The sequence below is a fragment of the Colletotrichum jinshuiense genome, chromosome 4 (assembly GCF_051148585.1).
Source record: "Colletotrichum jinshuiense chromosome 4, complete sequence".
Lineage (NCBI taxonomy): Eukaryota > Fungi > Ascomycota > Sordariomycetes > Glomerellales > Glomerellaceae > Colletotrichum > Colletotrichum jinshuiense.
This window is the reverse complement of record NC_139311.1, coordinates 3,896,826-3,917,882: the sequence shown is the minus strand read 5'-3', so window position 1 is coordinate 3,917,882 and position 21,057 is coordinate 3,896,826. Positions and strand designations below refer to the sequence as shown.

Below are 21,057 nucleotides of genomic sequence, written 5' to 3'. Positions count from 1 at the left end.
TGACTTTATGAGACATTGCGGCCTTTCCCCATCTCATCCCGCCCATCATACAATTGTTCGGAACCGAACGGGGCACAAAATATCCACACGAGACGTGGTATAGGAACAAAAGCAGCAGCAATATGCGCGGCGGCTCGCACACACACTTTGGTAACCCCCGGTATTCATATTTTACCAGATAACTCCGGTTTCCCCCGGGGAAATGCATATATATAGCAGAAACAACATCAAACAAGAAGGGCAATCGGGCCCCTAATCAACGCTGAATATTTACGCTGCCGGAAGCGGAACGGCCCCGACGGAAAAACCGATGGTGTCTCTCTTGTCGTCAATAACGCGGCCATACCTGTGGCGTGAGAGTTAGCAATCCGCATCATATCTAAGAGGGCAGCATTGGAAGCTCGGTAAAGGTACTCACTCCAAGAGAAGCCGGAAGAACCAGACCTCCATGTCTTCCTTGCGAAGCACCTTGTTCGCCCATTCGCGACTGCTGATCGCCATGCGCTCGGCCTCGTTGCGGCCCAGTGCGCCGTCGCCGAAAAAGCGTACGGCCTCGAGCCAGTCATCGCCCTGCAAACTCAGAGGGATGTAGTGCGCCCAGGGGCGGAGCCACTCAAAATGCCACTCGCGGAAGATGGCGAACTTGAAAACGAGGGAGCGCGACTTCAAGAAGGCGTAGAAGCGGCCCGAGAAGGCGTTACCGTCCATGTCGAGGAGGTACTTGTACTTCCAGGCGTCCTGCTGCTCGGCGTGGCCCTGGATCTTGAAGAACTCCTTTTGGGCGTCGCAGTCGCCCGGGTCACACTGCCCGACATGCGAAAAGAAAACGTCGACGATTTCGCGGTAGTCGCCGCGTGGTACCTCCTTGACCTCCCACTTGGGGTCCTTCTCATCACCGCGGTTGGTGTATATCTTCGCCTGGTCGGCGGCATTGATCTTTTGGACGAAGTGCTGGCGGTGCTGGCGGCGCCATCCGCCGTTGCGGGAGAAGCCCCCAGTCGTGGAACCGCGCCAGTAGAGGTGATCTTGCTTCTGCTCCCAGGACATATCCTTGGACTCATCATAGGCGACCTTGTTGTACCAGTACCAAGGGGACGGGTAGAGGATATCATTGTAAGAAGAGACCTTGGACTGGGAGAAGATGGGGAAGAGGTCGTGGACGACATTGTAGGCATTGGGGCGGTCAAAGAAGCCGTAGGTCGAGCTCAGGGAGGGAGATAGGCAGACGTCAGACATGGCGGTAACGTTGTAGACGAAGCCAAGCTCGCTGACCCCGTATTTACTCAGGTCGTCCGCGAGCTCATCCTCCTCGAGACCGCGTGCGGGGCTATCGGGCGGGCAGGACATGCGGGAGTGCGTCCAGATCGCTTGGTGAGCAAAGCGGTTGAAGCGGGTGCGCTTGTATTCTTCGTTGAATTTGCCGTCGCCGAGACCTGCCGCGCGCTTCGTGAACGCGTTTTCTGGGTTCGCGGCCGAATTCGCCTTGGGCATATTAACGTCCTTGGCACGGTTGACGAGGCGGGCGAGGTCCTCGTGGGGAACCACTACGCGCGGCTCGTCGTGAATATTGAAGGCAATGTCCATGCTGGGCAGGTGCTGTATGAACTTTTGGATCATTCCAGAGGTGGCCTCGCGCTGCCAGTCCTGGCCGCCCTGGATGTGCGATATCTTGTGGTCCCGTATCAGCATACCGATCAGCGCGTTGTCAAAGCCGAGTGCCTCCTTTGCCCGTTCTCGTATCGTTGCCGGCTTCAGACCCCAAAATGGAGTGAGCATCTCATTTATCATGTCGAACTCATCAATGAGCTGCACGCCGTTCGCCACTGCGAACTCGAACCACTTGTCAAAATTGGGCGGCGGAGGAATGCCATAGCGCCTCCTGTACTCCTTGACGGCGTCCTCCAGCGTCTTGGACTGCCGCTTCACCGTCTGCTGAAACTCCTTCTCGGCGCCCGTCATGAGGTGCCACATCGGATGCGAGCTGGTGCCGGACGCGGGCTTAGGTCGCTTGTCGGAAGGTGCCCCTTGGGCAGCATCGTCGGCGGCCGGTTTCTGGTGTTCTTGCGAAGACGGAGGGGACTTAGCTGAGCCCCCGATGGGCACTGTCGGTCGTTTCTCAGCCGGTATTCTGAATATCGAGAATGCGCAGATGGTCAGGAAGACGACGAGGCCGACCGCCGTCCATTGGCGACGGCGCATGGTGGTGGTGTCGCCTGCCCCTCGCGGCGGGCTACGTCAAGGGCTGGCCGGGTGCTTTCGGGGAAATGGTTGGTAGGAAACGACCTTTTTCCGTCGATAAGGGCGAAAATAAAAGGATACTGTTCAGCGCCTCATCGCATCAATAAACATTGACCCCAGCGAAAGGTGCAGCCTCGTAATGTGTCGATGGAGTGAGAGGTGTGTGGTGCTTGAGGTGGTTGCAAGTGCGACCAGACTTTCGATCGAGGCCGGGCGGACGCTCTGTTGGCAGGTGATTGATTGACGTGCCCCTAAAAACGTGCCCCTAAAAAACGTCTAGAAAGGTCCAGCTTGGAACGCGTCCGCTCAGTGGCGCCGCGCAAGGAGACAGGGGTGTAATTGGAGATCCCTAGGCCACAAATAGCTTGGGCTCCGTACCCTTAAGGACCGATAAAGAAAGTAATCAACTGTGGCGACTAGGGTGTTTTTCCTCCCTTCATTGAATTACGCCACCTATCGTGCTTGGAGAATCGAGACAAACCCCCAAACGGAATTTCCCAACTCCCTTCCCCTCTGAAATTACCACTCTGTCGGAATTTTACCAGCGGCTAGCGAGACGCTAATCGAACTCCGGTACCTGAGGCGCAAATCTGCAAGATCCTCGACCAAAACAGTATTCCACCAAACATTTGGGCAGTTCATGGCAGCGGAGACAAAGACATTGTCTTTGCGCATGTGTTTCAAACGTCTGTGGCACAGGTTCGGATGATGGTGACATCCAACGAGACATGTTTAGCAAGGCTGATGGGGCTCCCGACATCAAATTGCTTGTTTTCTTATATATATCTTGTTTTAGTAAAATTTAAAATCATAAAGATTTACAGCCTCGTTCGAAGTTTTGTAAACATATATGATATGGAAGGCACCATTCATCTTTGGCAAAACTATCCGTACATTACATACACATACTATGACAGGGGCAAAATTGACAGTCCGTGGGGAAAACAGCAAGGATGGAGAGGGAAGAAGGGAGGGGAAAAAGGAATAAGCTCCATGGGGTTCAACGGCCCGCAAACCGATGCACGTAGCCGGGGAACGCTGACCTCATCTCTGCCCTGTCCGAGTCTCATAATATATGCAAAGTGGGCAACTGTTGGTCGTATCGAGTTGAAAACTCTAAACCCAGGCTTGGCGACAATACTATACTGCTGCTAGCTACTTGAGATACTGGCCAGAAAACCAATGCATGACATACTTGCATCGCATCAACAACCCATCACGTGGAGGCCACAACCTTACGGCCGAACCCGTGAAAGCGCAAAGAGCGGAGCATAGTTTCTCTTGAGATATCGCAAATATGCATAACATACTTGCATCGCAGCGTCTGGCCATCACGTGGAGGTCGCAGAATGGGCCTTGGGCATATTGCCAATTTAGGCAGTACGGTGAGGCACAAGGTGAAGCATCTAGGTCTATCTCACCGAGGCATCCATGTAGGCATAGACCCAAAGACGACAGCACTGACAGGGCTTTCTGGAGAATCCGGTTAGCAGAAGCAGCGAGTCTACCGGTCGTATCTGGACATGCGAGCAAATAGAATGTAATCCTAAGGTCGTTGCTGGGAAAGGACAATTTGGTAACCATTGGCCGAAGACGACACTCCCAAAGCTACTGGGCGAAAAGACAAAGTGCTGCCTGGAGTGCTCGAGTTCGAGGTGTGTCGTCTCCATCACCTATACATCACGTTCGGTCTGACCCTCAGTTCCTGTGGGACCCTCTCTTCGCCATCCATCGGCCGCAAGAGCACATCCGCCCCATTGGCAATGATACAATACCTCTCTCTTAACGCATTCGTGTCCTCCAAAATGCTCGTAGGCATCTTCTCGTCTCCGGGCGGCGGACTCCGCATCGCCAGCGCTATCAACTCCGGCGTCGACTCCCAGCTCGAGCTCGTGATACCTGCTACCAGGCTCCACGCGATGAAAGCCACCGCAACAACACAGTACACAAACAATCCAATCATCGAGTAGCGCACCGTATCATCGCTGGCCGAGTACGCAAAGCCCTTCATCTCGGCGCGGAAGTGCAGCTTCTGGGACACGTCCTGGCGGGCCTTTGTCACGTCGAACGCCGTCCCAGACTCTGGGAAACCGAACTGTTTGTTGCGCGGGAAAAAGTTACGCCACCAGGCACCGTCAGCGTCTTTGAGCGTGATGATGGGGGAAGCGGCGGGAGCGGTGCGAGCCATGCCGTTGGTAAGCATGGCATTTAGGAGCGTCTCGACATGTCCGATGCTCCAGTCCAGGCCTAGGTCCGAGTTGACCAACCCAGCGGCGGCAGCGAGGCGTTGGAAGACGGTAGTGCCCTCTGTGTCGACACGCGGATTGGTAAGGTTGGCGAAGGACGTGCGTATAGAAACCACTCGGGTGGGCTTCCAAGACACCACAAATGGCCAATCGTTTGTGCGGACATGATTGTCTATGTTGATCCAGGTGTCCGCCCCTATCCACTCGGCATTGGTCAGACAACCGTAGAATGCAGAATTCCCCCCTTTCCGTGGAAGGGAGACGACGGCACCGATAGAGGCGTTGGCAGCCAGGTCGCCTTCGGGGTCGATATCAAAGAAGGCCAGTTGCGGGACAGAACTGTTCAGATTTGTCCGGAAAATCTCTGTAGCCCAGTTTTGAATCACCATATCGTCGGTGTTATTCTTGAAGGAAGCTTCGTTGCGCACTTCTGGGAAAACAATAGGCGCCTTATTGGCGAACGTTGTACTGTTGTTGGCCATCGTAACACGGCATCTGGTTTCCATGGAGGCCAGCTCCTGGAATGTTGAATAGCGATAGTCTGAACCCCGGTAGTACTTCTTTTCTCTCGTATCCATCAACGTGAGGGCATTTTGCCAGAGCATGGTTGTCGCGGCGAGGGTCGCGCCCGTCACACGATGCGGTAGTGTCATGCGTGACTCCGACCAACCACGCGGAGACCCAGGTTCACGAACGGACATTGACAGCTGCAAAATCGACTCTGGTGTTGCAAGTGGGAAAAGCGCCGGTATCCGAATGTATGACCCTTGGGTGACGTTGAGAACAGCCTGGTCTGGTAAGTAGCTCATCAAGTGCTGCAGCGAGTCCCAGCCGGCTGAAGGACAGTCTACATTGCCAGCAACTTCACAGACTTGGCCGGCAACAGTATCGGCCGAGGTGAGGGCTCTGGGATATATGCTTCTGCCTGCTTTGTCGATGTAGACCCATGATCCGCCCATCATCCACCAGTCGTTAAGTGGTGTCAAAACAGTTGCAGTTGCGGGTGCGACAACCACTGCCAGCAGGCAACATATGACCAGGAACGACAGGAAAAACACCTTTTTCCATATTGAAGAAAAGCGGCCTCTCAGCATTGCAAAGAGCCCGTCCGACCACAAGAACTCGGGGGAACTGAAACTACTCCCTGCAAAGAAAGCTGCCAGCGGTGCGCCCTCACCAAGCGTCACCTCCCGCCGTACGAAGGTAAATATCATGGTTGTAAGGGAACCGACAATCATGATTTCGAGTAGTTTTGCAGCGAACTGGACGAGAAGATTCGCCTGTTTGTCCCAACTGCGGTTTGTTGTGAGGTCCGCGCCAATCCAATGTTCGTGGAATACGAGATAGCTCATAAAACAAGTAGCGACGATGGGAGGGATGTGAACAAAAATAGCAAGAGTGACCATTGCCCGGTTCTTAAAGATAACGACCTTCGTTTGGGTGCGAATCGAGTGTCGCACGTTGTAGAAAAGACGATACAGAGAATGAAAACTCCATGCTTTGAGAGTGCTCTGAAGAATAGTCCTGAAGCTGAACCGTCCTTCATAAACTTCGTAGGGAGTTCTTTGCTCATAGTTGCTAGCTCGGGTCAGCACGTCGAGCACAAATGGCAGCGCAACCATGATCAACACTGCCAAAATACATAAGGCTAATCAGGCTTGAGATCGTGAGAGTAACAAGAACACCCGACTCACCTCTCTGGTTCTTTACTATACTGCGAGTCATATCCTCCGTGAGACGACCGTCTTCCAGGTGGACTCCCGTTTCGAGGCCGAAGGAGAGGTGCGAGAGGTTCTCCCATCTCACCAGCCAACCGAACTTCAGTCATCGTGTAATTACTGCAATTCTCTCGATACTTCGGGTAGCCGAAAACAAGAAAGAGAAAGAAAACGCATGGATTTAAAGTCCAGTCGCGAATATCGAGACATTTAGTACCCTTTTTTTTTATAACTTATAACGCAGCCTTGTTGGCCCCCAAACAGGAGGCACCTTGGATGCTAACAAGCAGGGGTGCTGTGCAGGGTGCTGACTAGGCACCGATATAAATCCGTACATGTCAGCTTTGGGTCGGCGCTTATGCTGGTATAGAGGCAATGGATTGGTTGTAGATTTGCCTCAAGACCCTGAGGATCCAAGCCGTATCATGATTCTCTGGTGTGTAGCACCGAATGGATCCTTTCGTTTGATCCCTGGCCATTTAGAGAATGGATAAATAAGGCTGTGCATGCGCACACATTAACTGCGCCATCGTTATATTACAGCACATTAGTGTATATGGAAGCCTTATACGACAATGGTTGTAGGATAAGGTTGAAGCAGGTCGAGATTGGGACGTTTTTGGCCCAGGAATAAGCTTGTTTAACCTTCCACCACATCAGCGTAGGGGCCCGCTTGTGGCCCAGCGACAAACAGCATGATCTTGCTGAGGTAATCAGCACCCCCCCACGCCCGTCCGACCCGATCCCCAGATCCAGATGTGCGGCGCGTGGTCATCGACTTCTCCACTATCCGACTGGATGACGGCAATCTGGTGAATGCGGCACATGATTGCTTGTCTCTCTTTCCCCCAAAGCACGTCTGTTTCTCAACATACACGCGCACCCTCCCGGTACAAACCTGTTGTTTACTGGAAACGCTATACAGTCCACCTCTTTTTATGTTTAATTTTTACTCATTATTGGGTTATCAACGGAGCGCATGCGGGGACAGTGAATGGGTGTTTGACAGGATCTCCACCACGACAACCCCGAAACTCGGTGGCCGGCAAGCGGGCTGGCTTCCTTCGACAACGCGATAACCCTGCTCACACCCAGCACCCTTCGAGATTGTCGATAACGATACTGCAAGCAACTACTCAGGCCCCGAATACTTGAACAAAGTTGCTCTTTCAGGCTGAGCTATATCTCCATAGCAACTTCCACGAGGGAACAACAGACAACGAGATGGATCGTATCAGGGAATTGCTGGGGAGGCACCATAAGCCTGATCGTCAGGAGTATGAACCTCTGGCCGAAGAGGGTCGTGAACTCGGGGGCTCCGCGCCGTTGGAAGATCAAGATGAGGTACCGTTTTCTTGGACGGAGTACATCATGTTCGCTTGGTTGGGCATGGCGATGCTATGGGCGTGGTACGTGAACAAGCCTTCCCCCCTCTTCTCCAGGTACGCGCATGTCCTAACAGACTCTAACACAGGAATATGTTCCTCGCTGCCGCTCCCTACTTCCAAGTCCGATTCCAGTCCGACGTCTGGATTTCACAGAATTTCCAGTCCGCCATCCTCACTGTTTCGACCTTGACCAACCTGACGGCGATGCTCATCCTCACCAATATCCAATACTCGGCCTCGTACCCCTTCCGTATTAACCTTGCGCTGCTCCTCAACACGGGAATCTTCTCCCTCTTGACGGCGTCTACTTCCATCTTCCTCGACGCCTCGCCTTCGGTATACCTGGGCTTTATCCTGCTCATGGTAGCATCCAGCTCATGGGCCACAGGCCTAATCCAGAACGGCGCCTTTGCCTTTGCCGCCTCTTTCGGGCGCCCAGAATACATGCAAGCTCTAATGGCCGGTCAAGGTGTCGCAGGCGTGCTACCCCCCATCGCCCAGGTCCTTACCGTCCTCGTAGTGCCGGAAAAAGACGCCGCCGACGCAGAAGACAACATCCGGTCTTCCAGCTCTTCGGCCTTCGTCTACTTCCTTGCGGCAGTTGCAGTATCCGTCTCAGCACTTGTGGCTTTTATTCCACTAGTCCGCCGCCACAACCATATCGTAGAGAACCGCATGGTCGATCACATGGCCGAGTCTCTTGCTTCCGTCGAGGAGGCCGAGCGCGCCGCTAGAAAGGTTGTCTCGCCGCTTCGCCTCCTGAAGAAGCTGCACTGGCTGGCGGGCGCCATATTCATGTGCTTCTCCGTTGCCATGTTCTTCCCCGTCTTCACAGGCAAGATTCTCTCCATCCGCTACCCCGGCGACGAGAAGTCGCCGACCGGCATTCTCTTCCGCCCGGCGGCCTTCATCCCACTCGCCTTCTTTGCCTGGAATCTGGGCGATCTGTCTGGACGCATGTCAACGATTCTCCCCTTCTCTTTGCGTCACCGCCCCGCAGCCCTTTTCGCTGTCAGTCTCGCCCGCATCGGCTTCCTGCCGCTGTATCTGCTCTGCAACATCGGCGGCCGCGGCGCGGTAATCAGCAGCGACTTCTTCTACCTCTTCGTTGTGCAGTTCCTGTTCGGTCTGACCAACGGCTGGCTGGGCTCGAGCTGCATGATGGCGGCTGGCGAGTGGGTCGATGAAAGCGAGCGTGAGGCCACGGGCGGATTCATGGGCCTGTGTCTCGTTGCTGGTCTGACGACTGGTAGTCTTTTGAGCTTTACGGTTGGCGGTATCTAGCGTAAGATATACGGCGTACGCGGTGCATGTGTTTTTTTTTGCATGGGTCTGGTTATGAAATTGGGACCGGAGTTTGGTGTACATGACGCACGAGAGCAACCATGATGGTTTGCATGTCACGATAGAACATTTTTTGCTTTATGGGGGCTGGCCGAGGCATGTGTGAATATTAATGCAGTCAGCATCATCGCATCAGCAGAGGGAAGACACATCCCGAAATGAGAAAACCAAATTTGCATAAGTTGTTTCACAGCCATACATGGCTGAGAAAACCACTCTGAGTGTGCGGGACTGTACTGCTGAAACCAAAGCTTGGCGGTCTGTCAATAATTTCATGTTGATGTTGCATCGATAGAAGTGCTCCCCCTTTGCTTGTGTTCAACACTATTACTCTAGAACCGTTGCTCTCGAATATCAAATGTTGCTGAATTACATTACGCTTTTATACACGATACTTATACACTGTTTGTACAATCCAAGACACTCGCTCACAAGTCTCGTCTTCGAGGAAGCATGAGCCGATAGGTCCAGTCATAATGGGAATCTGATCCATTCAGACCTGGAGGGCGCAATTCTTCATCTGCCCGCGGCCGGTATACCACCCCTCCTCAACCAAGACCCGTTCCTTTTCTTGCCATTCGGCAAATTTCCAATCCGCGTTCTTCTTGTCCAGATCAGCGAGCTTCGCCTCGAAAGACCCCTCGACTACCACTGTTTCCTTGCCGTTATCCTTGATACGATATCGCATGTAAAGGGAGCAATCTCGTAACGTCATGGCGGTACTGAACTCCTCGTCGTCCTTGCTGGCCCGCAAAGGCCCATGGGCATCCTTCTCAATCTGGAGGCGCTTCAACATTGTGAGAATATGCGTCTTCTTCAGCAGCTCGTATATGGCTGGGGCTTCCTTGCTGTCATTGAACAGGCGGGCGATCGTCTTCTGACGGACGGTTTCTTTGCCTTTCGGTGTCGGTCTTTCGGGGTCGAGCCATAGTGGGCATGGGTACCTTTCCGGGCCGACATTCGCCTCTTGGGTCCTGTTGAAATTCCTGGACGCAAGGGCGCAGCATCTGCATGTGTTGGCATTCTTCGGGGCCGTTGGTGACTGGGCTAACCACTTGGGCTTGAACTCAACAACACGCTCGTCATCTGCTCTCGGAAGCATGTTTTCGACCAAGAGGACCAAACACCAGTTGTGGATTCTGTCGCCCACGAACTTCCGCGGCCGCTTTTGAAATTCCGCCATGGGTCCGACTGCAGTGTTCAAAGCCTCCAGGTACTTGTGCAAGTGTATGACAGCTTCAGGCGGTATGTTTGCCATTCTCACCTGCACGAACATGTCCTCGCGGGAGTCAAAAAGGGGGACGATCTTCTTCCAAAAGTACTCAAATTGTACATTTGCTAGGTGGAACGGTTTATCGGCGCTTTTAGGTTCCTTTGCTACTCTCATCAGGTAATCTGCTTGATGTTAGCGATTCGGAATGGTCGACGTCCGGGGTAAGACATCTGAACTGACGGGTCAACAGGTCGGCATCAGTTCCATCCTCTTTTTGCTGCTTCCCGACCTTCTTGTAGAGAAATGGCCTGAATAAGACGTTGGCAGCACCCTCGCCGACATACACAGCGTGCGTCCAGGGCCTAACATGGACTTTTTCCTTCAACACCACCTGCATGGTGAAGAGCTTGCCCGAGGGGCTCCCTGGCAGATCCTCCGAGGTTGCCGATGCCGAGGAAAGACTAAGTATCTCCATGATGATGGATTGGGACCAGCGCCTGTGCGATGATGGTGTTTCTGCTGCTGGAATCGAAGAGTTTGGGTCAGAATGTATACTGGCTAGACCGTTAAAGTTTGCTGGTGCTGAGATGGTGATATATGTGCCTGGACAAAAATGAGGCGGACAAGGCGACCAGATCGGTCCTACGTGACGACCGTATTAATCGATGATGGGTAGGCGAATATTGGAGACACGCTCATGGTGAATTGTGTTGTTGAAATGTGGTAGGCGGAAAAGTCGTCCAAGTGCTTTCCACGGTGGACTAAGAAGGCTTACTACAACCGGGGGCACTACCGGTCCTGCTCACGCGGTTTCCCCAGATTGCTGTCTCCAACCCGCTGCCTCTACTCTTCGCCTCCAATCTTTCCGGATTAGGCTTTGATTCTTGCCGTGGATATGAGGCAAGACAGCCAGACAGGATGCGCCTCACTGGGAAGGAGGGGGGAAGAGAGTCAGCTGTCAGCTAACTAGTTGTTCCCCACTCGAAAACGACAAATTCGAGTATCGGAAGAGCGCGCCGTTGGCCCAGTCCGTTCTCCTTGCTAAGTTGAGATTTTGTATGTTGCTGCCGAGGCTCCATTTGGCGTCTGTTGCTGTGTACGACGGACCTTCTTTTTTTTTTGTCCTGGGTTGTTGTTGTTGTCCTCGAGAAGCCAGCGGTATCCAAGGATGACGACAGACTTTCCCTTTCGGGTGTGGAGCAAAAAGTTGGCTTTTTTGGCGCTGGAGAGCTGAGTTTCTCTCGAACTAGGTACCGTAGACAGGCACTTCCTTGGTTCAGCAGACCCTGACGAGGCGGCAAATGACTCTTTCCGCAAGAGGAAGCCGCGGCTTCTTTGTCATGATTAAGCCGAGAGCGTTGACAGAGGCTGGCCCCTTGTGTTACCTAAGTTTTACCCCAGGAACTCGTGGGAGGCTGGTTCAGTTAGTGCGCAATTGTAAATGGGAACGCGGAGTTACAGAGGGTCCAGTGGTTCAAGATGCGATCCAACAATTGCTACGGCACGCGTCGCCTCCACATGCTTGACGTGAGTGCTGTGCAAAGGCAGAATGGATGCATCCATCGCCCGCCAACCGCCCCGTGCGTGCGACGCGACTCTTCGGCCGGACTGTGCCGGAGGAGCACCGAACAGTGGCCTGTACAGTGGGGGAGCGGATGGGCTCGTGTCAGGGCCGACCCCACCGGCAGGCTTCAAAAGCCCAGGAATCATTGCGCCGGGTTTTATTTTATTTTTATTTTTCCTTTACGGCATCGCCAGTTGGCTTCCAAGCTCCCTTCCTCCGATGGGCGGAACATTGCGGGGACAGAATCAAGGGACTGGGGACACGAAGCATGGCCTGTGGGGAAGATGGCATTGGACGGGAGACGGTAAGAGAGGAAAAGAGGGCATTGGGCAACGAGTGGACGGTGAGCACTGGACCCGAGAGGAATGCCTGCGCTGTGATTTGACGCCTCGGCCTCCCCCTGCCTTGGCTGACAGCAGACGGGCATCGCGGTGTGCAATGACGGCTTTGTTTGCATGGTCACCGCTGGATGGAACAAGGCCATGTCATTTGGTTTCCAGATTCAACCTTCATGCAGATGCATCCGCCGAACAGGGACGGGCAGTGCTCCCTGCTATTCTGGTTGTTTTCGGGATTCCTGGCTGCCACCTCGTGCTTTTTGCACAGAGTGCCCTGATGTCGGGCCACATGTCTGTCGAAGTCGTCCCATCTTGGCTGACAACCCGTCACCCGTGATCGGCCCAAGATGCAATGGCCCAGCAGAGGGCAAGAACCCAATACGATGCAATGCCACCAGAGGAGCGGGGTTTGCCCTAAACGAAACGGTCGTCACAAAGGGCTGAAGAGCCAGATCTCGCTGAAGACTCTTTGCGACCCCGTTCCCCAGATGGTTCGCGCTTGTCAGAACGAGGTCCAACTCTAAATCGTCCACCGCCCTGTCCCTCAGTGCTTTTGGCGAGATTTGCCAGTCGCATCGCTTCGGCCATCTGTGATACCTCGGGGCTTCGGACGGCAGATGGTACCTTGCCTTGAAATGGCTGATGGTCCTGATGGAGGCCTCGGGCCACTTGCATAACCGCCAATCTGCCCCTATCGTCTGCTTCGCTCACAGGCAACTGGTCCAGCATCACTTCCGGCGCATAATTAGCACATCCCTCAGCGCTGCTCCTAACTCCTTACCGTAACAGGCTCCAGTTTGTGTAGGTACTACCTGTGCGCCGTTAAGGACCGGCCCAAACCTCTAAAAGCAGGGTGAGGGTTGCAGCCACTCGCAGAGTAGTGGGGCCAACCCCCTCCGGTCCCTCCCTACTCTGTATTTTCTCCCTCCTTTTTGCCTGGACCGTGACTTGGGCGCGCCCGTCACGCTGCAGCCGTTGTGCCGCCCACCCACCCATCCACCCACGCTCCTCCTTTGCTCCACCCAGTCGCCCTCTTGCACGCGACACTCGCAGGAGTTGCAAGTCGGTCAGAAAGTATCAGAAATTTTGCAGGCGGGAGAAAAAAATCCGCGCTAAGGCCGCACCGCACCACCTACCTCCGAGTATTCCCTCTGCTTCCCGAGAGATACATAGTCCACCCGACCAGCGTCATTCGGCGGAAAAGGCACACACGCACCACCACTGCCCAGAGGCTTGATCTACATCCATCCAACACCTACAGCGCCCTCCATTCTCCTCCCACTCCCACAGCTCTTCCCCGGACTTTACCATCTAATTGCATTGCTCCTCACCAAGTCCGTCCTCCTTTCCTACGAACCACACGTCTTCCCGGAGCTCCATCGTCGACTACGGATTGCATAGCGAGCCTCTCCCGATCGACCTCTCCCTATCTTTGCCAGGCCATCCGGCCCATACCACCTCACCCTTCGATGGTTGGCCGCAGTTAAACGCCATTTCAACATGGCCTTCAACTTCAACTGGTCGCCGCTCACGGCCGACGCCGAGTTCTACCAGCGCGCTCGAGAAATGCTCACGACCGCCCTGAATAAATCGCCGAAGCCCCCGATCATCGTCGATGACATCCTCGTTACCGAATTCAACCTGGGCTCCGTACCCCCGGAGTTGGAAATCCTAGAGATAGGCGACATTGCGGAGGATAGGTTTCGTGGCATATTCAAGATGTGCTACTCTGGCGACGCCTTCCTGACGCTGAAAACCCGGGTTCAGGTATGCCGATTTTTTACGTCTTTTTTTTTTTTCGCCTTTCCACCTCACCCGGGACTGGAGAGGAAGCTCGATTCCCCAGCCTCGTCAATGAGCTCTCCATTGCAACTCCACCACAATTGCACAGCATCAAGCCTCAAGAAACCGAAACATAATCGTTTCCTTGAGAACGCATTGCACCCAAACGCTCCCCTTCGCGCTTTCACTTCCATACCAGTGTCTGGAATGACTGGAGCTCCCCCATCCCGAAGCCGAGACAGCACCAAGCGATGCTTTTCCCAATGCATCGGCAATTCGCCATGTCACCTCATTTCCACCCGTTTCCATTGCTGTTACCCCAAACATCCCGGTGTTTGTTTTTCCCTCACCAAACGTTTTCCCTCTACCCGCGTCTTTGCATTGATTCTGAAATTGCCTGTCTGGGATCCGCGTCTCGGGCTACTAGTTCGGCCCTTACGAAATGGACGTGCGTCATAACAGTGCTAATATACCAACAAACAGGCAAATCCACTGAACACCTACCTGTCTTCCAAGCCAGGGTTCACATCTCCGCAACCATTGGCGGCGGCATCGGGTTTGACAATTCCGCTGTCCATAACGCTTTCTGAGATCAAGCTTTCAGCCTTCATCATCCTGGTCTTCTCCAGGCAAAAGGGTTTGACCCTGGTCTTCCGCAATGACCCGCTCGAGTCGCTCAAGGTCTCCTCGACCTTTGATTCGATCCAGTTCGTGCGCGATTATCTGCAGCGCACTATCGAGGCCCAGTTGAGGAACCTGATGATGGATGAGCTCCCTGCCATTATCCACCGACTATCGCTGCGCTTATGGTGTCCCGATGCGTTGCCCAAGGAAGAGGAAACGCCCAAGGAGGACACAGAGGAAGCCGAGGTTGATCCCTTGGCAAGCCCACCGTTGGATCCTGTCGATGCGAACGGCAATCTTCTCGATGCCAACGAAGTTTCGTCGCTGTCGCTGGAGGGAGGGCCAGAGGTCCAGTCGCTCTTCTCACAGAAGAATCTGCTGAGGCTTGCTGCTCTGAATGACTCCCACCGCACCTTTTCTCTCTTCACACCAGGCATTCGTGACGTAGTGTTCCGAGCTTGGACTGGACCTGCAGTGTCCGAACCAAGCAGCACCCCGCCGACAGCAACGCCTAGCTTATCCAAGACGAACTCTTTCCATGGGAGCTCCACTACGTATACGTTCTCTGATACTGGTAGCGCCGCTCACGGCCATCTTCCTTCGCGGCCATCGATGGTCAGCCTCAACTCCGCCACCACTGGATTATCTCTGGGTGCTGGCATCAGGTCGAAGTCGTATGCTGGTCGTAAGAAGAAGACGAGGGTCGTCAACCTCCGACGCTCGAAGAGCGAAGTCAACACTACCCCCGAGGACAGTGAGAACTACTCAGAGATGGCATCCGACTCTGCTTCCGTTATTGGCCCTTCCACTGAGCCCCTCATGTCAAGCACGATTGCTGAGGACCCCGAAGAGGAAGAGGCCCTTGCGAACCTGGCAGAGTCGACTCCTAGTAAGGTCCGCTTCAGTCCCATGGAGAAGGCGCACGTTCCTACTCGGCCGCCTCTGGTGCAGGATTTCTACAATGCATCCAAGGAGGTGCCTAGCGTACCCATTAAACTGGATATTGCCTGCGAAGCCGAGTCTGCAGCTAAGTCTCAGCCTCAGTCGGCTGAAAAGGCCAGCGCTTTCCCCAGCGAGAAAGCCAACAACACCAACAAGCCGCCCCAAGCCGCTTCCTCTGATACCTCGTCTGTATACGAGCAGGCTTGGATCATGAAGATGGCAGGTGAGATTGCCCGTCGCGTCTACGATGAGAAGAGCCGCCACCCGACCCTCTGGGACGAGCGGGAAGACGTCCCGCCTCCGGCCTACGAAGCATCAACCTAAACCATCTGCTTATCGCCAGTTGGTTTGTACTGTGCAATCTGTACAAACCCCGGCATTTTTACACAGTGCTGGGCTGCATCTCCTTTCTGTCTATCCTATCACTTCCTCCTCGCATGGCGTTTAGGGGAAACTCGTCGATTTTTGTTTTTCAAGAAGAGCGGAAGCATCGCTCTTCTAAATTCGTGTTGTCAGTGTTAATGTGCATATACCACATGGCGTTTCGAAGGAAAGGGGGGATTATGGTACCAAAAAAAGAATGGGCTCAAATCGGAGAAACGGCCTCTCTCTGGTTATTTTTTGGATTCTCGGGTTGGGATTAAGGGGGCCACCAACCGTGCTCGTCATGCGCTGATGAACAAAACAGCCTCTTAGATATAGAGGCGGGCTGTTGCCGAGTCATCAGTGCTTCCGGGGGCCGCATTCTAGGCGCGCCCCCATACAGAACAGTCATCTTTCATTTGTCTGCCGTGTGGTTTTTTGCGATCAACCCCACCGTTCTCGAGGGACGGATGGATAGAGCTGGTGTGGAAAACACAAGGGAAAGGGTAGAAGGGGCGGTTGCTGGAATATGGTTTGCCTCGCTGGTAAGTAAAGGAGGGGGTGCGACAGGAAGGAACATAGTGGATATCACTATTTTTTTGCGAAAAGCCTGGCTCAGAAGAGTTTCATGGCGAAATGAACATGTCAATTAGGCATGTCAGAAGAAAAAAAAAACTCCCATCTTCTATGCATACTGTTGTCCAATCCTAAACACGTAACGTCATAGCCACCTCGCCAACCAGTGCTGCTGTGACCACTACTCGTTGCACTTTTTCTTGCACAATGCCGCGCTCGCCCAGCTCTCAGCCGTTTGGGGGGACATGCTCCTACAACTGTACATGCCTGTCCTGTTTGTTATTATGTGCAATCTTCGTCCTTTTCCGTGGCAATTCCTCCTCCGTCGGCGCTTCGCTACGCTTGCTGGACGAGGAAAGAACGCTGAAAGTCGCATCAGGCATGGGCGGGTCCGGAGTAGTTGCACCTGTAAGTCGTTCCACCCATTCAACAGTTGAGCCTGCTTCGTCCGTCACAGTGATGTTGGGGGTCTGCGCAACGTCTGTATGTATGCCGCTGGGAACTGGCAACATAGGGTTTGGACAGGTGGCGCCAAGTTTTGACGACCAGTGGTTCCGCGGACTATGTTGCACAGGGCGCTTAGTAGAAGGCAGTAAATCTCCTCCAATGTCGAGCGCCGACCAAAACTGACCAACGCCAGGAGCCGAGTAACTTCTATGGCATATCAAGCGGGGAGGTTCGAGCTTCCCCTCCGAGTGACTCTCGGCGGATGATCTAGATCCAGACTCGACGCCAGTCTGCCCACTATCCTTTGATAGGAATAGATCAATAGGATTCCGGGATCTTGGGCAATCATTCCGAGGTCCCCAGTCGGTGTTTTCGTGCGTGGAATAAGGTAGGAAACGATGAGTGCGGCGCAAAGGTGGCGGGAGTCTTCCCCGAAATTCGGCGGCTCGTCTTGTATTAATATGCAACAGGCCACCATCGAATGTGGTATCAGCGGCGGGGGATGGTCTTTTGAACTGATGAACGAAACTATGTCGCCAGGCCCCCATGAGAGACTGTGGTTTATCAACGTGGAATATGCCGCTGCCGCTGATGCAATCAGATCCGCGAAGATGCATCGGCGCGGGCGATGAAAAATGTCCAATATGTGGTATGTTGTGGTCCTCGATCAAAGGGCTAGCTGGATTCGCGGGAAGAATCATATCGTTTTCGGGTCCAGGGGGAGGCGTGTCGAGAACCTCATCTGTCGAATCATCTTCAAGAGTGCTCTCGTTCCCTGCGGAACTGGTATCTGCATCATAGGGATCCGGTCTGGTGGCATTGCTGTCTCCGCCTCGTAGGCAAAGTCGAGGGTGGAACGACCCCGAGTGATAGCGTTTCCTCGTCGGGAGTGGTTCGGGGCGTTCTCTGGTTTCTGCAATGCGTTTTTTGCTGGCAACGGACTTCCCGTTGACAAAGTCCACACCCTGCTCTCCGAACCCCTAGTCTTTGCCGCAGATGTTCTCCAACTCTGCCTTGACACGTCGTATCCTCTCCTCTTCCTTCGTCTGGCCTTGCTGGTTAGCTGTGGTTGCCTTGCGAACTGGTCGTCTCAATTCTGCGTTGGGCGGTTTCTAACTGGCCGACGCAGCCGCGGCGTTCTCTGCTTTCAGAGCAGCCAGCTGAGCTTCCTTTTCTTTGAGAGTCTCCAGTTGCTGCTTGGCCATCTCTTTCACCTTGGTCTCGGCATCCTTAAGCTTCTTGACCTCGATTTGCTGCGTCTCCAGACTAAAAGGCTGGCCAGGCTTGTTTACCGCCGGCAACAGCGCGCTTCGTTCCCACGCCACCTGAACGTTTGAGGTCTTCTCCGGCAGTGGCGGAATTGGCTTGTTCTTGCCTTTGCCTCCTTTACCAACAGGGTGGCCCTTGGGGTGCGCGCCAGATGTGAGGATTTCGTAGAATGCTTCGTACGGTTCGTTGAACAACTGTTCGTCAAAGGACCATGCCCGGATCTCGCCATCGTTCTGGCGCAGCATCTGCTCCTTCTCTGCATCAGTCCTGCCGTAGGGGTGGAGGCGCAGGTTATGGTATAGCGTCTGAGGTTTCTCTCCGGACTCGCTAGCGTAGTACATCTTGATAGTTATCTCGAACTCTCCCCATCCGGTTTCCTGTACTAAGAAGGGCTTTCCCGGTTCGCCATCAATCACTAACAGGGATTAGCAAGGGAGCACTCGTGAAAAGCGCTAGGTGTAGGAACGGCATACTGCGCACATGGTTGGGGATAGACTCATGTAGCTTGAACTGGACTCTCCGCAGCCAGTAGGAGATGTCGGTGTCATCTATGGCCTTGACAAAAACCTCCCATGAGTGGGTGTGGTCTTCCGGAACGCCTTCGGGCTTGGGGTTGGTTTCGGGGTCGAAGGGGCGGGCGGTGGTGCCGTAGATGAATGGCCGTTTGATTTGGGTGCCCTTTACGCGCTTGCCGAGGCTGCTGGGCGGCGCCATATTGATTTGCTTTGGGGAGGAGTCCAATCGATACGGTGTATTCTGTTCGAGAGACGGAGAAGAGCGTAAGTGGTGTTGTTGAGCTGAGGATGTAGTGGAGAGAAATTGGTTGATGGGCCAAGATGGCGAGATGGTTCCTGCAGCCGACCTTGACAGCCTTACATCAAGTTTAAAGTGGGTCGCGAATTGAACCATCCAACAACGATCGAATCTCGGGTCCACTCCTGCCAAGTAGACTTTTGCCTCCAGGTACCAAAAGCTGCGAGTCGACGGGGCTTTCCCGAGGTTTGTTTCTAAGAATACTACTAGTTCAAGGAACGATACATGTGCCAGTTCTGAACAGAACCCGGAAAGGGAAATAAACCAATAAGAGGTTGCTCTACTTGCACGCCGAACTGTGAGGGATGGAGAGCATGACAGCTTTTGCTGTGCCGTTGCTGGACTCAACCTTATGGCCTCTGCCAAAAGACTTTTGGAGAAGATAGGGCGAGGTAGAACAATGGTGCAACAACGTCGACATCAGCTCAAGAACCTTGATAAAAACACATTGCGGAGGTCATATATTCCATTCCCTTCAACTAATACTCATCTTGAAGCTGAATATTCTTGTCCTATCAGGGCCCAGTTTGGGGTTTGGTTCCAGGAAGGCCCTCCAGGAGACACTCGGCAGTGACTATGCGATTGCTGGAGGTCAAGGTGAAAAATATTCCTGAGCAGCCGACGCAATAAGCAAAATAAACATATACTGCGAGCCATGTGTTAGAGCCGGGTTCCAAGCGGTCCATCTCTCCTTCTCACCACAACGGAACGCATATGGAATTCGTAGGAATGCGTCACTGTGGATGTTTCCAGTGTCTCATTGCCAAAAACGGCCCGGCTCAGGTCCAGGCACAGCGCAGTGGTAGCCACTCCGAATCGAATCTCGCCAATAGGGAGCTTCGATGTATGCTGCTCCCACCCCTGTAGCTGCACATGTAGCACTGCGTCAGAACCCCTGGAAGATTTCACCAGGGAGCTGGGGAGCTTTCGGCGAATGATGATTTCATGACTTTGCACCGCGCGCCGAACGGCATCGAACCACCTCGGAAGAAATTGGCAAGCGGTGATTTACGCCGAACCCGGGATTCTCTCTACCCACGTCGGTCGGCTTACATTCATCTCACGGCACACACGTGTCTCACCTCCTAGTGCTTAATTTATTCAATTGATCACTGGTCGTTGACTTCACATCTACCATCATCGATCGCCATGTCGACATCAGCCGTTGCTAAGAAGCTGGTTGTGTGCGGAGGAAACGGCTTCCTCGGGTCAAGAATCTGCAAATATGCCGTCGCCAGGGGCTGGGATGTCACATCTATCAGGTACACACCCCCACGAAGCTTCACACGGCTCGTTTCACTCTCACATTGCCATGTCTAACACGCCCCAACAGCCGCTCGGGTGAGCCTAAATGGTCCGCGGTGACCTCGTCGCCCGCCCCTCCTCAATGGGCACACCAGGTGGCCTGGGAGCGCGCCGACATGCTCCAGCCCACGGCCTACGCACCTCTGCTGAAGGGGGCCGACTTTGTCGTCCACAGCATGGGCATTCTCCTCGAGGCCGACTACAAGGGTGTCATCTCGGGCCAGGAATCCCCCATTACCGGCCTCCAAAAGGCCTTCGCTCCCGCCAAGGACCGCGGCGTCGATCCTCTGAAGACCTCGTCCGAGGGTGGGGACCTCAGACCGCCCAACCCGAAGGACCAGTTCACCTACGAGGTCATGAACCGCGACAGCGCTATTGCGCTAGCCAAGCAGGCCAACGCCGAGAATGTAAAGGCTTTTGTGTACATTTCTGCCGCTGCCGGTGCACCCGTCCTCCCTGCGAGGTACATCACCACGAAGCGCGAGGCCGAGAGCACCATTGCCAGCGAATTCCCGCGTATGCGTGGCATCTTCCCGAGACCGCCCTTCATGTATGACAGCTCGAGAAAGTTCACCCTGCCCCTCGCTGCCATGACTGGCGCCGGTGCTCTTTTCAACAGAATGACAGGAGGTGTGCTGAGTGGGTTCATGGGTGCGAGCGGTGTGAAGCCTCTGCCGATCGAGACCGTGGCGGAAGCAGTGGTGGAAGCTCTGGATGACGTCAAGGTTCAGGGTCCGGTCGAAGTGCCTGAGCTCGAGGAGCTGGCGAACAAGGGTTGGAGGAAAACCATGCTATGATGCATGGGTTGTATTTGTAAATGTGTCATAAACTGTATCATTGCTCGAAGCAAAGCCTCTCAGGGCTTGAAGATCTTCCTGTATGCTGCT

At 54.0% G+C, this 21,057-nt stretch overlaps 7 protein-coding genes across 7 annotated transcripts; 3 read left to right on the top strand and 4 right to left on the bottom strand.

The window, feature by feature from the left end:
* Positions 1–270: 270 nt before the first annotated feature.
* On the bottom strand, positions 271–2,199 carry EsH8_IV_000968 (glycosyl transferase family 90-domain-containing protein; the record flags this gene model as incomplete). The annotated part of the gene is made up of 2 exons (XM_083265858.1): positions 271–346; positions 419–2,199. 2 exons carry the CDS (start codon positions 2,197–2,199, stop codon positions 271–273), a joined length of 1,857 nt encoding a protein of 618 aa, XP_083124753.1.
* Positions 2,200–3,907: 1,708 nt separating this feature from the next.
* On the bottom strand, positions 3,908–6,312 carry EsH8_IV_000967 (uncharacterized protein; the record flags this gene model as incomplete). Its single annotated transcript, XM_083265857.1, has 2 exons — positions 3,908–6,062; positions 6,179–6,312. 2 exons carry the CDS (start codon positions 6,310–6,312, stop codon positions 3,908–3,910), a joined length of 2,289 nt encoding a protein of 762 aa, XP_083124752.1.
* A 1,114-nt stretch (positions 6,313–7,426) lies between these two features.
* Positions 7,427–8,874, top strand: EsH8_IV_000966 (nucleoside transmembrane transporter FUN26; the record flags this gene model as incomplete). Its single annotated transcript, XM_083265856.1, has 2 exons — positions 7,427–7,611; positions 7,677–8,874. The coding sequence occupies 2 exons, from the start codon at positions 7,427–7,429 to the stop codon at positions 8,872–8,874; spliced, it is 1,383 nt and encodes a 460-aa protein (XP_083124751.1).
* Positions 8,875–9,427: 553 nt separating this feature from the next.
* Positions 9,428–10,622, bottom strand: EsH8_IV_000965 (inositol-pentakisphosphate 2-kinase-domain-containing protein; the record flags this gene model as incomplete). Its single annotated transcript, XM_083265855.1, has 2 exons — positions 9,428–10,329; positions 10,388–10,622. 2 exons carry the CDS (start codon positions 10,620–10,622, stop codon positions 9,428–9,430), a joined length of 1,137 nt encoding a protein of 378 aa, XP_083124750.1.
* A 2,927-nt stretch (positions 10,623–13,549) lies between these two features.
* EsH8_IV_000964 (ERMES complex subunit MDM34) lies at positions 13,550–15,721 on the top strand (the record flags this gene model as incomplete). Its single annotated transcript, XM_083265854.1, has 2 exons — positions 13,550–13,816; positions 14,315–15,721. 2 exons carry the CDS (start codon positions 13,550–13,552, stop codon positions 15,719–15,721), a joined length of 1,674 nt encoding a protein of 557 aa, XP_083124749.1.
* Positions 15,722–17,895: 2,174 nt separating this feature from the next.
* EsH8_IV_000963 (YEATS domain-containing protein YAF9) lies at positions 17,896–18,766 on the bottom strand (the record flags this gene model as incomplete). The annotated part of the gene is made up of 2 exons (XM_083265853.1): positions 17,896–18,467; positions 18,526–18,766. The coding sequence occupies 2 exons, from the start codon at positions 18,764–18,766 to the stop codon at positions 17,896–17,898; spliced, it is 813 nt and encodes a 270-aa protein (XP_083124748.1).
* Positions 18,767–20,014: 1,248 nt separating this feature from the next.
* Positions 20,015–20,967, top strand: EsH8_IV_000962 (ubiquinone biosynthesis protein COQ11; the record flags this gene model as incomplete). The annotated part of the gene is made up of 2 exons (XM_083265852.1): positions 20,015–20,127; positions 20,199–20,967. 2 exons carry the CDS (start codon positions 20,015–20,017, stop codon positions 20,965–20,967), a joined length of 882 nt encoding a protein of 293 aa, XP_083124747.1.
* Between the last annotated feature and the right edge of the window lie 90 nt (positions 20,968–21,057).